General features: G+C 42.7%; 1 protein-coding gene across 1 annotated transcript in view; it reads right to left on the bottom strand.

The window, feature by feature from the left end:
* TYRO3 (TYRO3 protein tyrosine kinase) overlaps window positions 1-19,582 on the bottom strand; it is a 334,891-nt gene that overhangs the window by 24,769 nt on the left and 290,540 nt on the right. Inside the window, exon 16 of the mRNA XM_073608643.1 lies at window positions 14,011-14,120. Coding sequence (XP_073464744.1) covers window positions 14,011-14,120 — 110 coding nt within the window. The remainder of the gene's footprint in view (window positions 1-14,010; window positions 14,121-19,582) is intronic.

The raw sequence follows: 19,582 nt of genomic DNA, 5'->3' as shown, positions 1-19,582 counted from the left end.
CCGCTGATTGTTCAGTACACTGGCAGAATGGCAGTATGTAAACAAGGCAGATTGTCATTCTGTCAGTTCAGCAGGCATGGATCCTGTGTTCCTGTAAAGCAGAAACACTGATCCATGCCGTCCACTAGTAAAAGCACCTCTCCCTCTACACTAAAACATTAGCTAGGCACACAGTTAACCCTTTGATTGTCCCTGATGTTAACCCTTTCCCTGACAGTGTCAATGTATATCTTTAGCACTGATCACTGTAATAATGTCACTGGTCCCCCAAAAAAGTGTCAAAAGTGTCAGTTAGCGGTCCTATTTGTCCACCGCAATATCATAGTCGCCCTATAAGTCGCTGATCGCCACCATTACTAGTAAAAAAAAAAATATATTCCATAGTTTGTAGACGCTATAACTTTTGCGCAGACCAATCAATATACGCTTATTGGGATTTTTTTTACCAAAAATATGTAGCAGAATACATAATGGCCAACATTTTTGAAAAAATCTGATATTGTACATTTTTTTTATTGGATATGTTTTATAGCAGAAAATAAAAAATATTGTTTTTCTTTTCAAAATTGTCGGTCGTCCTTTGTTTATAGCGCACAAATTAAAAACTGCAGAGGTGATCAAATACCACCAAAAGAAAGCTCTATATGTGGGAAAAAAAGGACATGCATTTTATTTGGGTACAGTGTTGCATGACCACGCAATTGTCAGTTAAAGTAACGCAAAGCCGTATTACAAAAAATGGCCTCGTCAGGAAGAGGGGTAAATCTTCCGGAGGTCAAGTGGATATACAGAAACAATTTTCGCTGCACAAAAAGAAAAAGGGAGCATGTACAGTTATGTACCATATTGTGATGTAATTTATCCACCCCTGCTTTGTCATGTGACTGTACAATAAAAGAAGTACATTTAGAGCCCAAAATGGCAAATCGAAGGTACACTAGTGAAGAGGCCTACACGTTTCTGAGCATGACAGATAGTGAAGAGGAAGTCACTCATCTGTCAGATTCAGGCTCAGAATACGATCCTGTAGACAACAGCGGCTCCATGACAGATAGCTCTGATGACAGAGTTGTGGTCCCTGCCAAGGTCAGGCGTACCAGACCCCGAACTTCTTCTTCTGTCGTTGATGTGCAAGAACCACAGGTCCCTCGTATGGAGCAGAGCAGTACTAGTGCTGCTATTCCTTCTGGTGAACTGGCAAGCACCAGCAGCCTAGTACACCCTGGTCATACATCCAGCACTGCAGTAACACGTGATGACGTGGCGAGTCCCATAAGTGCAGTTCAAGCTGGTGAGGTGGCAAGCACAAGTAGTGTCCCGCTGCCACCAAGTAGACGAGCACAGGCCCATCGTGCCCATAGTGCCCTTCCTGCTGCATTCACCAATCTTAATTGGGAACCCACCACTTCTGCAGCACCCGTACTTCCCCCATTCACTGGCCATTCATGTGGAAACAATTGATTTTACGCCACTTGATTTTTATTCGCTGTTTTTCACTGAAGATCTCTATAGATCTATTGTGGACCAAAGCAATTTGTACGCTGGTCAACACATCGCCACTATTCCCCTTGCCCGTGGTTGGAGACCAATTATGGTCTCCAAATTTAAGCTCTTTCTGGGCCTTTCCCTCAACATGGGCATAACTAAAAAGAATGAGTTGCGGTCATATTGGTCCTCCATGACCAGGGCACGATACGAGCAGATCTTGCGGTTCATGCACTTCAATGACAATGAACTCTGTCGTCCTTGTGGAGACCCTGGATACGATCGGCTCTACAAAATTCGGCCCCTTGTAAACCACTTCAACCAACGTTTTGCAGACTTGTTTACTCCCCATCAAGTTGTCTCCGTTGATGAGTCCCTGATTAAAGGGGTTGTAAAGATAAAAATTTTTTCACCTTAATGCATTCTATGCATTAAGGTGAAAAAACTTTTGACAGTACCGCCGCCCCCAGCCCCCCCGTTTTACTTACCTGACGCCTCGAATCTTCGCTGCTCGTCCTCATTGCAGCTCAGCCTGGTCGCTGATTGGCTGCAGTGGATGGATTGAAAGCAGCGCAGCCATTGGCTCGCGCTGCTGTCAATCACATCCGATGACGCGGCGTGCCGGGGGGCGGGGCCGAGTGATACAGCGAGCGGCTATAGCCGCCGGCTGTATCACGGGAGCGCGCCCGCAAGCACTCACCACCATGCGAGGGAGCTCGCATGAAGGTGGTAAATGCTTGCGGGGAGGAGCTGAAACAGCCGCCGAGGGACCCCAGAAGACCAGGTTCGGGGCCACTCTGTGCAGAACGAGCTGCACAGTGAAGGTAAGTATGATATGTTTGTTATTTAAAAAAAAAAAAAAAATTACCTTTACAACCCCTTTAAGTTTTCTTGCCGCTTGTCATTCAAACAGTACCTTACCAACAAGCGTGCCAGATACGGGGTCAAGATGTATAAGCTCTGTGACAGGGCCACAGGCTATACATGTAGTTTTATGGTTTACGAGGGAAAAGATGGCCACGTAGAGCCGACAAACTGCCCTGGCTACATAGGAAGCACTGGCAAGATTGTGTGGGACTTGGTGTCACCCTTATTCGGAAAGGGGTACCACTTATATGTGGACAATTATTACACGAACGTGCCACTTTTTAGTCACTTGTTTGATCAGCAGATTAGAGCATGAGGCACCGTGCGACCTAATCGCCGGGGCATTCCCCAGCGGCTTGTAGATTCCCGTCTTAGGCTGGGGGAGAGAGCCTGCTTCAAGTGTAATAACTTGCTCGCTATGAAATGGAGGGATAAGAATGTTTTCGTTCTTACCTCCCTTCATGCAGTCCAAGTCCAAATTACTACGGCGACTGGTGTTGTGGAGAAACCCCTCTGTGTCCATGAATATAACCAAAATACGGGAGGGGTGAACCTCAACGACCAGTTGTTGGTGCCGTACCTAATTGCCCGTAAGGCCAGACGCTGGTACAAGAAAGTGTCTGTTTATTTATTTCAATTGGCTTTGCTGAACGCTTATGTGCTATACAGAGCTTCAGGACGGACTGGATCCTTCCTTAAATTCCAGGAAGAGATCGTCAGAGCCCTTCTGTTTCCAGACGGTGCTCCACCTCACCTTCCCCAACCAAATGCAGTAAGCCGGCTGCATGAGAAGCATTTTCTTTATCTGCTCCCAAGTACCCCTACCCAACGGGCCCCCCCAAAAAGATATTGTGTCTGCAGCAAGCGCGGATATAGGCGTGACGCCCGCTATTATTGTCTCCCCTGTCCTGACAATCCTGGTCTTTGCATTGGTGAATGTTTTGAACAGTACCATACACTAGTTGAGTATTAGCGCAGGGTACAGCACTGCACAGACTAGGCACACTTTCACAGGGTCTCCCAAGATGCCATCGCATTTTGAGAGACCCGAACCTGGAACCGGTTACAGTTACAAAAGTTACAGTTACAAAAAAAAGTGTAAAAAAAAAAAAAAAAATGAAATAAAAAAACAAAAATAGTTGTCATTTTATTGTTCTCTTTCTATTCTCTCTTTATTGTTCTGCTCTTTTTTACTGTATTCTATTCTGCAATGTTTTACTGTTATGTTTTATCATGTTTGCTTTATAGGTATGCAATTTTTTTATACTTTACTGTTTACTGTGTTTTATTGTTAACTATTTTTTTGTTTTCAGGTACGCCATTCAGGTGCAGAGAGGATTTATTTATCTGGACAGCAACAGCATTTGCTCCCATGATACATAAAGTCGTGACTCCAGCGCTGTCAGAGGTGATTTCACCACCACAGTTAAAAAAATAAAAGAGCATATTTGCCGAAGCATGGGGGCAGCAGGGACGAGGGGCGATTTGCTCCTACCTTTTGCGGGTGGATGCCCCCATGCTTCGGCATATATATATATTTTAGGCACAGGTTGCGTTAAAAAATGTTTTATTTTTTACTATGTTTTTTTTTGTATTTGCTTTGCAGGTATGGTAAGTGTTACTGTTATACTGTAATGTTGCTTTGTTTTATTGTTAACCATCATTTGCTTAGGAGGTACGCCATTCAGTTGCAGCGCGGATTTATATATCTTGACAGCAACAGCGTTTGCTCCCACGATACATAAAGCCGCTGTAGGAGGTGATTTCACCACCACAGTTAAAAACAAGAGCATATATGCCGAAGCATGGGGGCAGCAGGGGCGGAGGAGCGATTTGCTCCTACCTTTTGGGGCGGATGCCCCCATGCTTCGGCATATATAAACGGTGTAAGTATGCCCATCATTAGAAGTGGGTGGATGAAGGGAGGTATTCTAATGGTGGACATACCCACCAATCAATCTCTTTTTTTCATGCAGCCCACAGGCTGCATGAAAAAAAAGTTTACAATATATGCCCAACAAGGACCAGCAACATACTGGTTCTGGTTATACCAGAATGATGCCTGCAGGTTTAGGTATCATCTTGGTATCATTCTTTTCAGCCAGCGGTCGGCTTTCATGTAAAAGCAATCCTAGCGGCTAATTGGCCTCTAGACTGCTTTTACAAGCAGTGGAAGGGAATTCCCCCGACCGTCTTCCATGTTTTTCTCTGGCTCTCCTGTCCCAACAGGGAACCTGAGAATGCAGCCGGTGATTCAGCCAGCTGACTATAGAGCTGATCGGAGACCAGAATGGCTTCAAACATCTCTATGGCCTAAGAAACCGGAAGCTACGAGCATTTCATGACTTAGATTTCGCTGGATGTAAACAGCGCCATTGGGAAATTGGGAAAGAATTTTATCACACCGATCCTTTGAGGGCAGAGGAGAGATCTAGGGTCTAATAGACCCCAATTTTTTCAAAAAAAGAGTATCTGTCACTACCTATTGCTATCATAGGGGATATTTACATTCCCTGAGATAACAAAAAAAAAATGATTAAAAAAAAAATGAAAGGAACAGTTTAAAAATAAGATAAAAAAAGCAAAAGCACCCCTGTCCCCCCCTGCTCTTGCGCAAAGGCGAGCGCAAGTGTCGGTCTGGCGTCAAATGTAAACAGCAATTGCACCATGCATGTGAGGTATCACCGCAAAGGTCAGATCGCGGGCAGTAATTTTAGCAGTAGACCTCCTCTGTAAATCTAAAGTGGTAACCTGTAAAGGCTTTTAAAAATGTATCCAGTTTGTCGCCACTGCACGTTTGTGCGCAATTTTAAAGCATGTCGTGTTTGGTATCCATGTACTCGGCCTAAGATCATCTTTTTTATTTCATCAAACATTTGATTTAAAAAAGTGTGTTTTTTCCCAAAAAAAGCGTTTGAAAAATCGCTGCGCAAATACTGTGTGAAAAAAAAAAATGAAACACCCACCATTTTAATCTGTAGGGCATTTGCTTTAAAAAAATATATAATGTTTGGGGGTTCAAAGTAATTTTCTTGCAAAAAAAAAAAAAATTTTTCATGTAAACAAAAAGTGTCAGAAAGGGCTTTCTCTTCAAATGGTTAGAAGAGTGGGTGATGTGTGACATAAGCTTCTAAATATTGTGCATAAAATGCCAGGACAGTTCAACCCCCCCAAATTACCCCATTTTGGAAAGTAGACACCCCAAGATATTTGCTGAGAGGCATGTCGAGTCCATGGAATATTTTATATTGTGACACAAGTTGCGGGAAAAAGACAAATTTTTTATTTTTTTTCACAAAGTTGTCACTAAATGATATATTGCTTAAACATGCCATGGGAATATGTGAAATTACACCCCAAAATACATTCTGTTGCTTCTCCTGAGTACAGGGATACCACATGTGTGAGACTTTTTGGGCGCCTAGCCGCGTTCGGGACCCCGAAAACCAAGCACCGCCTTCAGGCTTTCTAAGGGCGTAAATTTTTGATTTCACTCTTCACTGCCTATCACAGTTTCAGAGGCCATGGAATGCCCAGATGGCACAAAACCCCCCCAAATGACCCCATTTTGGAAAGTAGACACCCCAAGCTATTTTCTGAGAGGTATACTGAGTATTTTGCAGACCTCACTTTTTGTCACAAAGTTTTGAAAATTGAAAAAAGAAAATAAAAACAGTTTTCTTGTCTTTCTTCATTTTCAAAAACAAATGAGAGGTGCAAAATGCTCACCATGCCTCTCAGCAAATAGCTTGGGGTGTCTACTTTCCAAAATGGGGTCATTTGGGGGGGTTTGTGCGATCTTGGCATTTTATGGCCTTCGAAACTGTGATAGGTAGTGAGGAGTGAATCAAAAATTTACGCCCTTAGAAATCCTGAAGGCGGTGATTGGTTTTTGGGGCTCCGTATGCACTTAGGCTCCCAAAAAGTCCCGCACATGTGGTATCCCCGTACTCAGGAGAAGCAACAGAATGTATTTTGGGGTGTAATTCCACATATGCCCATGGCATGTTTGAGTAATATATCATTTAGTGACAACTTTGTGCAAAAAAAAAAAAAAAAAAAAAAGTTTGTAATTTTCCCGCAACTTGTGCCAAAATATAAAATATTCCATGGACTCAACATGCCTCTCTTTAACTAGCTTGGGGTGTCTACTTTCCAAAATAGGGTCATTTGGGGGGGGGGGGGGGGTTGTGCCATCTTGGCATTTTATGGCCTTCAAAACTGTGATAGGTAGTGAGGAGTGAAATAAAAAATTTACGCCCTTAGAAATCCTGAAGGCGATGTGATATCCTCATACTCCGGAGAAGCAGCTAAATGTATTTTGGGGTGCAATTTCACATATAACCATGGCATGTGTGAGCAATATATCATTTAGTGACAACTTTTAGTAACATTTTTTTTTTATTTATCATTATTCAATCACTTGGGACAAAAAAATTAATATTTAATGGGCTCAACATGCCTCTCAGCAATTTCCTTGGGGTGTCTACTTTCCAAAATGGGGTCTTTTGGGGGGGGTTTGTACTGCCCTGTCATTTTAGCACCTCAAGAAATGACATAGGCAGTCATAAACTAAAAGCTGTGTAAATTCCAGAAAACGTACCCTAGTTTGTAGACGCTATAACTTTTGCGCAAACCAATAAATATACGCTTATTGACATTTTTTTTACCAAAGACATGTGGCCAAATACATTTTGGCCTAAATGTATGACTAAAATTGAGTTTATTGGATTTTTTTTATAACAAAAAGTAGAAAATATTTTTTTTTCAAAATTTTCGGTCTTTATCTGTTTATAGCGCAAAAAATAAAAACCGTAGAGGTGATCAAATACCATCAAAAGAAAGCTCCATTTGTAGGAAAAAAAGGACGCAAATTTCGTTTGGGTACAGCATTGCATGACCGTGCAATTAGCAGTTAAAGCAACGCAGTGCCAAATTGTAAAAAGTGCTCTGGTCAGGAAGGGGGTAAATCCTTCCGGGAAATGGTTAAGGGAAAAAATAAAATCAATAAATTCCTTATCCTAAACCAGCCCACTGATGATGCCTTGCCTGATCTTGTGCATGCAGTTTACAAGCTGTGGAACAGTTTTTTTTTACTGAACAATCCACAGCCCACACAGTGCATGCACCGGACCTGAAGGCAATGTTCATGTGGCCTTCCCAGGGGACCTTGTGAGGTGCAAAAGTTAAATGTAAGGTAATCAAAAAACATTAGCCTCTAACATGATTTTAGATCATCATACACAGGGAATTTTTAGGTTGTGGGGGGGGGGGGGGGAGTCTACTTTAATACATAATTAATTGTATTTTTTAAATGCTAGTGGCGCAAGTACCTGAATTTGGCACACTAACAGTCTCTTGAAACACTCCTACAGAAGAGCCCAGACAGAGAGGGAGAAGCAACACAAGGAGCCAATCAGATGTGCTGCAGTGCTAACACGGAACATCAACTGATAGCGGAACAATCAAACTGACAGAGAGATGAACTCATCAGTTTGCTGCTTCAATATCACTGTCCAGTCACAGGAGGGCAAAAAAGACTTCTAAATATTACTTCATTGCAGTACAAAAAAATCTGGTTCTCTGTCTCACAAGAGGAGTTGTGCCTTAGTGTGGAACTGTGGAAATCTCAGGACCTGATGGACAGACATAAAAATCTATTGGTAGGCAAAACAACTTCCGTATACAGAATGTAGTTCACCATTTTCTTTTAGCTGTTCACCTAAACTTCAGCTCAGTTCACACCAGGATCGCACAGAAATGTGTGCTGCAGGAAAATGCACATGGAATTGGCCTTTCCCGCACTTCTGGTTTGAACCAGCCCCAAAACTTATTAAACAAAAAAAATTAGAAGAAGAGGAGCCAATACGGAAATCCCTTTCTTATTCTTACAAAATCTTACTGACCCTTACATCCCAACAGGATCCCCCATACCTGAGGAAGTGGGAGAGATCTTAATATCACGTTTACAGAAGGTCAAAAAAATCAAATCCTCTTTTTCACACAAATCCTCCTTGTGTAGCAAATACCAAGAAGTCACCTACAAAATCCTGACACGTTGGTACAGGACCCCCTCTCTGTGTTAGCATCCATATTCCCAGGACATAGTCCCCTCTGCTGGAGATGCGGCACACAGAATGGCACATTACTTCACATTTTCTGGGAGTGCCCAGTCTTGACCCCTTTCTGGAGACAGGTTTTGGGAATCATCCACAAACTTACTGATGTGGCTCTCCAGGACAACCCAGCAGCAATACTCCTGAATCTGACTCCAATGTCCAGTAAGCGTTACCGCAAATCCCTATTGAAACACCTCTTGAACGTGGCAAGGGTGTGTGTTCCCAGCATGTGGAAGCAGCAGTCCCCCCCGACAGTGACACAGTGGTTTGCTAGGGTTTGTTTTGTTCAGTGGATGGAACACCTTACAGCTGCCTTGAGGGAAAAGGAGGAGGAACATATCACTCGATGGATACACTGGGATCTGTTTCGATCCTCAGATGAGTACCAGTCTTATATTTAGGTGTCCTGCCCTTGGATAATAGGGTCGCGGGTCGTCAGCCTCCCCAGAACTTCACACCCACCCCCCCTTCCTTCTTATTTCCCCACATTTGTTCCTCTTTATCCCTATCCCTTTCTTCCTCCAATGACACCACAGGTGTCACTTACCCTTCTTCCCCATAATTAAGAAAAGACCCTCGGTTTGCGATATCCCATTTTGGTAGCACTCCTATGTTTCTAGGATTGAGAACCATACCTCATATGGAATACGACGCCTAGAATTATACCACCAAAACATAGTAGTGTGATATCTGGCCAACAGAGATAAGCAAGTCTTACCTCTTGGGGGGGTCACTTATCCCCCAGTTAGTCTTCCTGAATAATCCGTGCAGCTCCATTGGAACTATGCTTAATTTACTTCTATTCTTATCTTCGGTTTGAGGATTTTCTCTTCTGTACTGCCAGATAAGACAGGCCGAAGTCGTTAACCCACGATTTCCTGCTTCACTTACACATTCCAATGGAACCTGACTGCTACCACACCAATGTACATTGTATTGCTTGAATATTTTTTTTTTTTATGTCTAGCGATTAACAGAAACAGTTAAATGCCTTATTGTATTCCTTGTTTACTTGTATAAACCGCATTCCTTAAATAAAAATAAAAAATAAAAATTGAGGTAGAACTAAATATTATACGAATAGTGGAATAGCTGAGCTGCACTAAAGTATAGGAAAGAAATGAGCAGATAAGAGACTTTGTTTATGAGACAAACTGCTTCCTATTCATTCTCCCTGAATCTTTAGAGATTGAAATGTGGACAAAATAAAGGTCATAGATAGAGTGCTACATTATTAGTATTTAAATATTCATGTTTAATTCTCAATTCAATTTTAAAAGAGGGTCACTGGGGCCCACACAAAGGTTCCATTGGCTGTTCCAAAAGCCACCAAACCCGTGAAGAGCGCCTACCAGTAAACATCGGTCAACGAAGCTTCCATTCACTGTACCAGTGGGTGCTTTTCACATTCATTGGGACCTTATTTGCACTTGACTTCAAGACTGGTCTTCTTTCCAGTAAAAAAAAAAAAGCAAAACAAGCAAGCAGACAGATGCGGCTATTCTTAGTATGCATTATTTTTGAATTTCCTGATCCACCTGCAGTTCTCTCCTTTAATTTTAGTTTTGGAGCCATTCATTATTCTCTAACAAAGGACAGCTCAGTTCTTGACAATCTTCCAGAATAATCAAATAATCTAGATAGGCTTAGGGTTCAGGTGCATTGTTTTCGCTGGGTCTCCTAGCACAGCATGGTTCTGGGCAACAGACACAAACAGGGGTTAATGACTTTACTGGCTTTGAAAGAGAAAATTTCCTCACTCTGCTCTTCATCGAACATTTGCTGTTCCAGTCATCAGCATGGCATGCGTCCCTGTGCCAGCTTTTCTCAGACTGGAGATTGGAGTCTTCTTAAATGCTATTTGTGCCTAGTTTCCTATGCGATATGATGTTTTCCCTACACACAATTCCACATCTTTGGAATCTGTTGGTAATTATTATTTTTTTTTATTGGCTCTAACAAAACAAGGGCAAATTCTAGCCCAGAGTATAAGGATCAATTTATTGCAGCAAGGTGACTGTGCTTCATCCATATGTATCAGACATAATGAAGGAGAAGAGAAGAGCCTGTGCAAATGAGCCACCATATGGTGCCTTGTGGAAAGCCACATTTCAGTAAATATGGTCCTTAGATATCCCAAGCTTCGGGAAACAAACACTATATTTTTATCTCTGCAACACTAAATAACTGTACTTTACAACACCATATGTCGTTAGTGCTGCAAGGAATATATTAGCATCACCCCTGAGCTATAGCTTCGTAAGGATTTCTTGTTCTTACTCCTAAGCTCTCTTTCTCTATCCCCTCTTTGATCTCCTCCTTGTGGGGTTCTATCTGTTCCCGGCTCAGCTAATGACCTTAGGGTTACCATAAAGGAAAAGCATTGTGGAATTTCAGCGAGCATAGGTTTGTTTTAAAGTCAAACTCCGGCATGAAAACTTTTATGAAAATATATTCCTTAAAGCAGAACTTCACTGAAAATTAAAAGTTCCACTCTTCCTCCTCTGCCAATAAGTAAAACACTTTTTTATGAGTGGGTACCTAGTTTTGACAGGTATCTGCTCCCAATTCTGCTGGAATTCCCTAGGTGATACCAGCAAAAATGTAACCCCCTCCCACCCTGCCCACAACCTCCTGGAAGACATTACAGGTCCCAGGAGGTTGAGGGATCATTCACAGAGTGCAGCGTGGCTTGTGCATGGGGAGCCAGCTGTGAAGCCACAGGGAGTCACAGTCGTCTCCTCAAAGTCAACATGGCAGCACCGAGGACCCAAAGACTAGCAAAGAACCGCTCCGGGTGGGGATAACGTTGGATCCTGGGACAGGTAGGTTTCTGTTTATCAAAAGTTAGCAGTATTTGTAGCTGCTGACTTTAAATTTTTCAAAAAATGACTGAAGATCCTCCTTATATTCCGAAAAGCCATTATGGGGGGGGGGGGTGTCTCACTATCTGTTGGATTTTTTCAAATGCATTTTATATCATGGAAAATGCAATGGCAGTTGCTGAAACACACAAAGTTAGAAGGAACAACCAAAACTCCCAGATGGGCAACGAGGAATTAATTAGTAAGGATTTATGGCCAGACCACCTTGTTATTGGAGTATTTAACAGTGGCAGCCCATCCATACAGGGCGCAGGGGTGCCCCCCCCATCCATGCGTCTGGCACCCTAATTTACATGTTTTTTTTTTTTTTTTGAAGCATGTGATTAGAGCCAGAGGCTCTAATAAGCTTCAAAAAAGGTTGGGCTCGGGGTGCAGAGCACACCCACTTGTGTGACAATAGCGAATTATTATTCACTATTGTCACCGATTCTCCTCCTAGCCAATCAGGAAGCGGGTCATGAGACCAGTCACCTGATTGGCTGAAAGGAGAGGCGATCCGATAGGCCACCTAGGAGGAGAAGGGAGGAGACGCATGGAGGAGAGGAGGGAGGAGACGCACGGTGTGATGCAGGGGAGGAGGAGATGCAGGGGAGGAGGAGATGCAGGGGAAGCTGCCGCCCGCCACCCAGAGCTGCCGCGACCTAGATGGGGCAAGTGCGGGGTCGGTGACCCAACTGACCGACCTGACCAGTGGGCAGGTTGGCTTGAGGTGACCTGGCGATCGACTGGGGGGGGGGGGGAGTCCAAAAAAATATACCACCGGCTGGTATCCAACATACAGTATCACAAAAGTGAGTACACCCCTCACATTTTTGTAAATGTTTTATTATATCTTTTCATGTGACAACACTGAAGAAATTACACTTTGCTACAATGTAAAGTATTGAGTGTACAGCTTGTATAACAGTTGCTGTCCCCTCAAAAAATAACTCAACACACATCTAATGTTTAAACCGCTGGCAACAAAAGTGAGTACACCCTTAAGTGAAAATGTACAAATTGGGCCCAAAGTGTCAATATTTTGTGCGGCCACCATTATTTTCCAGCACTGCCTTAACCCTCTTGGGCATGGAGTTCATCAGAACATCATAGGTTGCCACTGGGGTCCTCTTCCACTCCTCCATGACAACATCACGGAGCTGATGGATGTTAGAGACCTTGCACTCCTCCACCTTCCGTTTGAGGATGGCCCACAGATGCTCAGTAGGGTTTAGGTCTGGAGACATGCTTGGCCAGTCCATCACCTTTACCCTCAGCTTCTTTAGCAAGGCAGTGGTCATCTTGGAGGTGTGTTTGGGGTCATTATCATGTTGGAATACTAACCTGCGGCCCAGTCTCTGAAAGGAGGGGATAATGCTCTGCTTCAGTATGTCACAGTACATGTTGGCATTCATGGTTCCCTCGATGAACTGTAGCTCCCCGGTGCCGGCAGCACTCATGCAGCCCCAGACCATGACACTCCCACCACTATGCTTGACTGTAGGCAAGACACACTTGTCTTTGTACTCCTCACCTGGTTGCTGCCACACACGCTTGGCAACATCTGAACCAAATAAGTTTACCTTGGTCTCATCAGACCATAGGCCATGGTTCCAGTAATTCATGTCCTTAGTCTGCTTGTCTTCAGCAAACTGTTTGCGGGCTTTCTTGTGCATCATCTCTAGAAGAGGCTTCCTTCTGGGACAACAGCCATGCAGACCAATTTTATGGCAGTGTGCGGCGTATGGTCTGAGCACTGACAGGCTGACCCCCCACCCCTTCAACTTCTGCAGCAATGCTGGCAGCACTCATACGTCTATTTCCCAGAGAAAACCTCTGGATATGATGCTGAGCATGTGTACTCAACTTCTTTGGTTGAACATGGCGAGGCCTGTTCTGAGTGGAACCTGTCCTGTTAAACCACTGTATGGTATTGGCCACCATGCTGCAGGTCAGTTTCAGGGTCTTGGCAATCTTCTTATAGCCTAGGCCATCTTTATGTAGAACAACAATTCTTTTTTTTTCGCATCCTCAGAGTTCTTTGCCATGAGGTGCTATGTTGAACTTTCAGTGACCAATATGAGAGAGTGAGAGCGATAACACCAAATTTAAACACACTTGATCCCCATTCACACCTGAGACCTTGTAACACTAACGAGTCACATGACATCGGGGAGGGAAAATGGCTAATTGGGCCCAATTTGGACATTTTCACTTAGGGATGTACTCACTTTTGTTGCCAGCAGTTTAGGCATTAATGGCTGTGTGTTGAGTTATTTTGAGGGGACAGCAAATTTACACTGTTCTACAAGGTGTACACTCACTACTTTACATTGTAGCAAAGTGTCATTTCTTCAGTGTTGTCACAAGATAATAAAATATTTACAAAAACGTGAGGGGTGTACCCACTTTTGTGAGATAATGTATATAAGGGATGACGTTGCCCACCAGCCTCCACCAATAACAATTATCATTGTTGTGTGGACTTTAAGTCATTGGAAGCCTGAAGACTTCAGATTGGAGGGTAAAGTTGCATCAAAGAAGAGGTAGGTGTAGCTTTGTATAGTGATTTGTAGATGAATTTTGAACTGTAAAGTCTGTGCCAAGGCTAAGAAAACCAATGCATTCAATAAAAATCAAAACCATCATAAATAAAAGATAAATTATGTACTTACATGCAATTGCGGGTGGCGAGGTCCCGGTGGATAAAATTTTTGGAACTTAGATATTCCATTCCGCTACAGATGTCAATCATGAATCTTATTAATGTCTGTATAGGCAGAGTCTGTACAAATGAAAGCACAATAATGCAAATTAATGTATACAATGTATCAACATTTAAAAAAAATGAATATCGATTTAGAATGGACTAGAGCGTGAAATCAATCAATCAATCATATCTTATCGCTTTTACATACTTTTCTTACAATGGCAGAAAAGAATAGTAGTTGTCTGGAAGCCAACACCCTCAAAAAGTATATTATGTTCCCGTAAACTCATTAACATTGTGCAACATATTGCAGAGCAAAGAATCCTCCAATTGCATAGTAAAAGCTGAAGATTTTTTCCCGGTTCACAGCTTTTTTTCAAAAATGTGTAACTGAGCTTAGTTTTTTCTATAATTATGTTAAAGTCCTGTGACCAGTTAAATGCTTAGCTTGCATGACCCATTAAAGGCTTAATGTACACTAGCCTACACTGGCAGCTAAACTTGAGTTTAGGTGCTCTTGGTGTTTATTGGCCAAAGCTCCTAAACTCAACTCCATAAAAGCCTGTGTCAATATACACATAGGCTTTTAGCAGAGTTTAGGAGCTGGTGTGTTTAGGTGAGCTTCAACCTCCGTCTCCTGAACGCAGAAGAATCGCGTTCAGGATAGAAACGTTTTGGGCGCCAGCCACTGGAAAACATAAAACGTGGCAAGACCGCAGCAAAAATATTCTGCAATTTGCATTTTCCTGTGGCTGCAGTAAATGTAGGCCAGTGTACATGAAGCCTTAGACGAAAGGGAATATATATGGGTTTTTTTTTTTTTAAAAAATTGCTGTGTGAACGTCTCAATCATTCGCACAGCTGTCATCAGTAATCCCTGTACTTTACCTACTATGTTTATTTCCATTGATTGTAAAGCTCCATCTAATGGCCATAATGTAGTATTTTTCTGAAATACCTAAAGCATGAATATACCACATTATGGCCAATAGATGGATTTGATGATCATAGGAATTAAACGCATCAGGCTACATTTACACCGGCGATTAGGATAGGTGGAAATAGTAGCAGCAGGAATCATTGATTCCTACTGCGACTCTCAGTGGCTAGGTGTGACAGCCGGCCCTGATCACTATAATGACACGTTGCCGGCGGCCACAGCTGTTCGTGACTCTCTACACAGCCAGCGATTACCTGCGGTGAGCACTGCAGGTTGCACAAAAATGGCTATGCGGACAGCAGCGAATAGCTGCGGCTGCTGGTGACCTGTCATTAATGTGAACAGGGCTGGTGGTCTCACCTAACCACAGCAGCAATCTCTGAGTCCTGCTGCTACTATTCGCACCAGCCCTAATCGTTGGTAAAAAAGTAGCCTTAAGCAAATTACAGGAATTATTTGCGACAGCTGTGCCAATTTTTTAGACAGAATATTGTTTTTATATATAGAGATAACATAGTGTTTTCATCAAATTTTACATACATGTGTAAAAGAAATCAGCTTGATGTAAATAATATTACCAATGTGTGTTAAACCTTGTTTCTATGTATAATTTGTGATCAATTTGTGATCAGGGCAAACATATTTGCTCGTTGCATGCACATGGCTCCCCCTGCCTTGCAGTGTGACACTATGGTTGTGCCTTGGGCAGAGTAAACACTAGGAAAATTATATGAAAATCCTCTGAACATTTGAACATCCTTCTAAAATAGTTTGAGATTTGGTTCGCTTTTAACATTTGATTGTGGAATGAATGGACCAAACAAAAACCATATACACTGATAGAAGTTCATATATTTAAGAAAAATTTTCCATCCTGCTCCTTCAAATTTTCTCATCGCTGTGGTGGATAACAAATGTCTACTTTATCCCACTGATTAGAAAATTGAAGGAACGTTCTAACAAAAAAGTTTAACTAAATTCTACTAGTGTATGACCAGTCCTACTGCTCCTTCTTACAATGCAAGTCTATAAGTCAGTTGACTCACTAAAAACAATGCACTTTTTGCAACTAATATCTTATCTCAACAGTTGTTAAAGGCTGCGAGTGAATGCAAGTTAGTGGCTAATCTACAAATTGCTATTTTTAATACAGAAGAGGAATCAAGTTAAAACATGATAATCACTGCAATTATAGCTCAAAATATCTTCTTTCTGAAAATACATTACACTATTTAACAACGGTGATGTTTCCTTAGGGCGTTTGACTACAACCTCTCCAATAAATACGACAAGCTGGAGGCTCTAAATGATTGACAGTGTGTGCAACTGCATTCATGCACGACACCCAGATGTGATTATGTCCCCAGCAGGCACAATGACTTCATATTATGCTTATCAGATACACCCCTCTCCCATTAGAGACCTCCTAGAGTTTGTTAAACCTCAAAAGTTTAAGAAGAGTTGGTAGGCAGAAAAAACTTTTCATCTCCTAAATAAAAAGTTCAAGTTAAATTATCTTTGCATCAGAAAAACAACATGTGGCTAAATCTGCCAACTAACACAGAATTAGTGCCATTGCAAACAAGCCTGAAGCGGCAGAGAAAGATTCACGCAGAGCCTGTAAATGAGTCCTCCGCCACCACAAATAATCTGGCCAATTTACAACTCAAGTCTGTGTTCTCCAAGGAATGGAGCTCTGAGCGGTGTCACTCTCAGCCAAAAAGAAAAGTCAAAACCAAGCGTTATACTGGGTAATCATGCATCTATCCAGAGCAGCTTTTCCTAATCTTTTTAACCCAGAGGAACCCTTAAAATAATTTTCAGGTCTCAGGGAACCCCTGGTTAGATAAGTCTATTGGAGTTCATTAGGAAAACGCCCCTTACATTGGTGGTAGTAAGTGGGAAGAATATTCCCCTTGCAGAGGTGGCTAGAATGACACCCTTGCAGTCATGTCGCTGGTTCTGCCAAGTGGTATTGGACCTGGAACCATGCAGGCACCATCAAATGGGAGGTCAGTTAGCCACAGCTCAAGAAACTCCTAGCTATCCCTGGAGGAACCCTGAGGTTCCACTGAACCCTGGTTGAGAATTTCTCCTAGCGGAGGATGTTCTATATTTCTTCTTGTAAGCGTAATCAGTGCCATATTAAATGGTACTAACTACATACATCCTGGCAATCTCACAATCACTATATATTATATGCACTTACTCAAAGACACAACGCCACTGTCTCTTGACGATTTCGAAATCTGCAGGATCAGCATGTCTAAGATTGAATGCTCTCAAGGCGTAAATCCTATTGGCTGGGGCGGGGCTTATTGGTCGATGGTCTACCGGCGATAGAAGTACCTGCTCTGCATTTAGACATACGTTTTTATCATAGGATAGCATAGACTTTAAAATCCTCTTGCTCACCTATAAGGCGCTTCATGGCTTGGCACCCCATTATCTCTCTGAACTTATATCAACTTACTCCTCCCTTGCAACCTCTGCGCCTGAAATTCTGGTCTGCTGTGTGTGTGTCCCCTACTCACCTACACTCGATGGGAGACAGAGCCTTGTCCTGCCATGCTCCAAAACTCTGGAATTCATTTCCAAAGAACATCAGAGAGTCATCTTCTCTAAACGCAAATCAAATCTAAAAACTTTGTTTAGACAAACTTTTACATAATTGTCCCTTTTTTTCCTTTTGTTACCCTGTGTATTTGTGTTTTCTTCTTTCACTGCTTTGAGAAGCTATCTTTAAATGCGCTTTATAAAATAAAGTTTTACATAAGCTCATACATAGAGACCAGTCAGGGTTCATTCCCACTAGATCCACAGCCCAAAATATTAGGAGACATTTTCTAAACTTACAGCTCCCTGTAGACAACACTGGAAATCTTCTCACTGGATGCAGCTAAGGCCTTCGACAGTGTCGAATGGCCATACTTGCGGAAAGTGTTGGATCATATAGGCCTAGATATAAATTTCATTAGCTGGGTTAAATTATTGTATGCCCAACCATCGGCCTGGATCAGGGTTAATGGGGAACTATCTGCTGCTGTTTGCCGTGGCCTTGGAACCTCTCGCGTTGCGAATACCGGGGGACAGTAACATAATGGGGTTTCAGCGCGGTACGCGCACTGATGTAGTGTCATTGTATGCTGATGACACACTACTATATTTGGGTGATACGCAGGAATCATTGAGTGCAGTCATGACTCTTATCAAGGCCTTTTTTGCATTGTCTGGCTTCTCCATTAATTGGAACAAGTCAGTACTAATGCCAATAGAACCAATCATGGCCCCCTTGCTTGAGTGTGCGGCAGTGGTGCAGGTGGCGCCCTCCTTTCGCTATCTAGGCGTCCAGGTATCCCCGGATATATCTCAATATATAGTCCCTTAACTTAATCCCCCTACTTGCTAAATTTCAAGATAAATCTAATGCTTGGTGCAAATTGCCACTATCCGTAGTGGGGAGAATTAACCTTATAAAAATGGTGTGGGCCCTCCAATTACTGTACATATTTAACAAGTCCCCAGTCTGGATTCCACAACTTTGGTTCGACAGGATAGACTCCCAGTTCAGGGAACTAATCTGGTGCAAAAAGACAGCCAGAATTAGCTTATCAACGTTACAATACAACAAAGATGAAGGGGGACTAGCGGCACCTCACTCTAGAGCATTTTACCTTGCTTCCCAGCTACAGTAGCTGGGGGGGGGGGGAATTGATAGACACATCAGACCCAATTTGCAGGCTTCTCCACACCACAACAGCACTGACATGCCTGGAAGCGAGTTATCCACATTTAGATCCTGGGGCCCCAACTATACTTCTTTTAAAGACACTATGGTCCTCCATTAAGCGGCTGCTGGGGATATGAGGTTTCCTGACTCATACCCCCCTTTGGCGAAACTTGAACTATAAAGAGCTATTCAAACTCAGAGGGTTTGGGAATTGGGAAAGAGCAGGAATAAGATACATCACACAAATATATAATGGGCCTAACCTCAAATCATTAATGGAATTACAAACCGAATTCGATATACCACGTGCTAACTTCTACAAGCATTTACAGCTGCGACACGCACTACAAACGCAGTCAAGGCAAACATTGATTAGATTGACAGACCACTCATTAATATAGGAGATCCTAATGGAAGGTAAAAAGAAAGGTGTGATCTCTAGATGTTACAACATGCTTTTCAATGCAATCCAAGATCCCGCCAGCCTACCTTGTAGGCGTAAATGAGAGGAAGATGTGGGAGCCATGGATGGGGAAATATGGAACTTTTGCCTCGCCTCCGCCCCCCCGGGTCTCAGGATCCGTCTCTCAAAAATTATCTCATCTTTATCTGCTACATCGGGCATATAGGACTCCGGTACGACTTCATAAATGGGGAGTACGTGACACACCCCTCTGCCCAAAATGTGAGAAGGACAATGGTGACCTCATGCACATGCTCTGGAAATGTCCCAAACTCTTCCGCTATTGGAAGGAAGTCCTTGACGCAATATCCCAGGTTTATACTATCACTATACCACAAAACCCTATGGTATGCCTGCTGGGTGCCCTGGATGAGGAGATATTAACACCATCAGCTCACGCGGTG

The sequence above is a fragment of the Aquarana catesbeiana genome, linkage group LG13 (genome assembly GCF_042186555.1).
Source record: "Aquarana catesbeiana isolate 2022-GZ linkage group LG13, ASM4218655v1, whole genome shotgun sequence".
NCBI lineage: Eukaryota > Metazoa > Chordata > Amphibia > Anura > Ranidae > Aquarana > Aquarana catesbeiana.
Note: the sequence above shows the minus strand (reverse complement) of the source record. Positions and strands in the feature narration are given on the sequence as shown.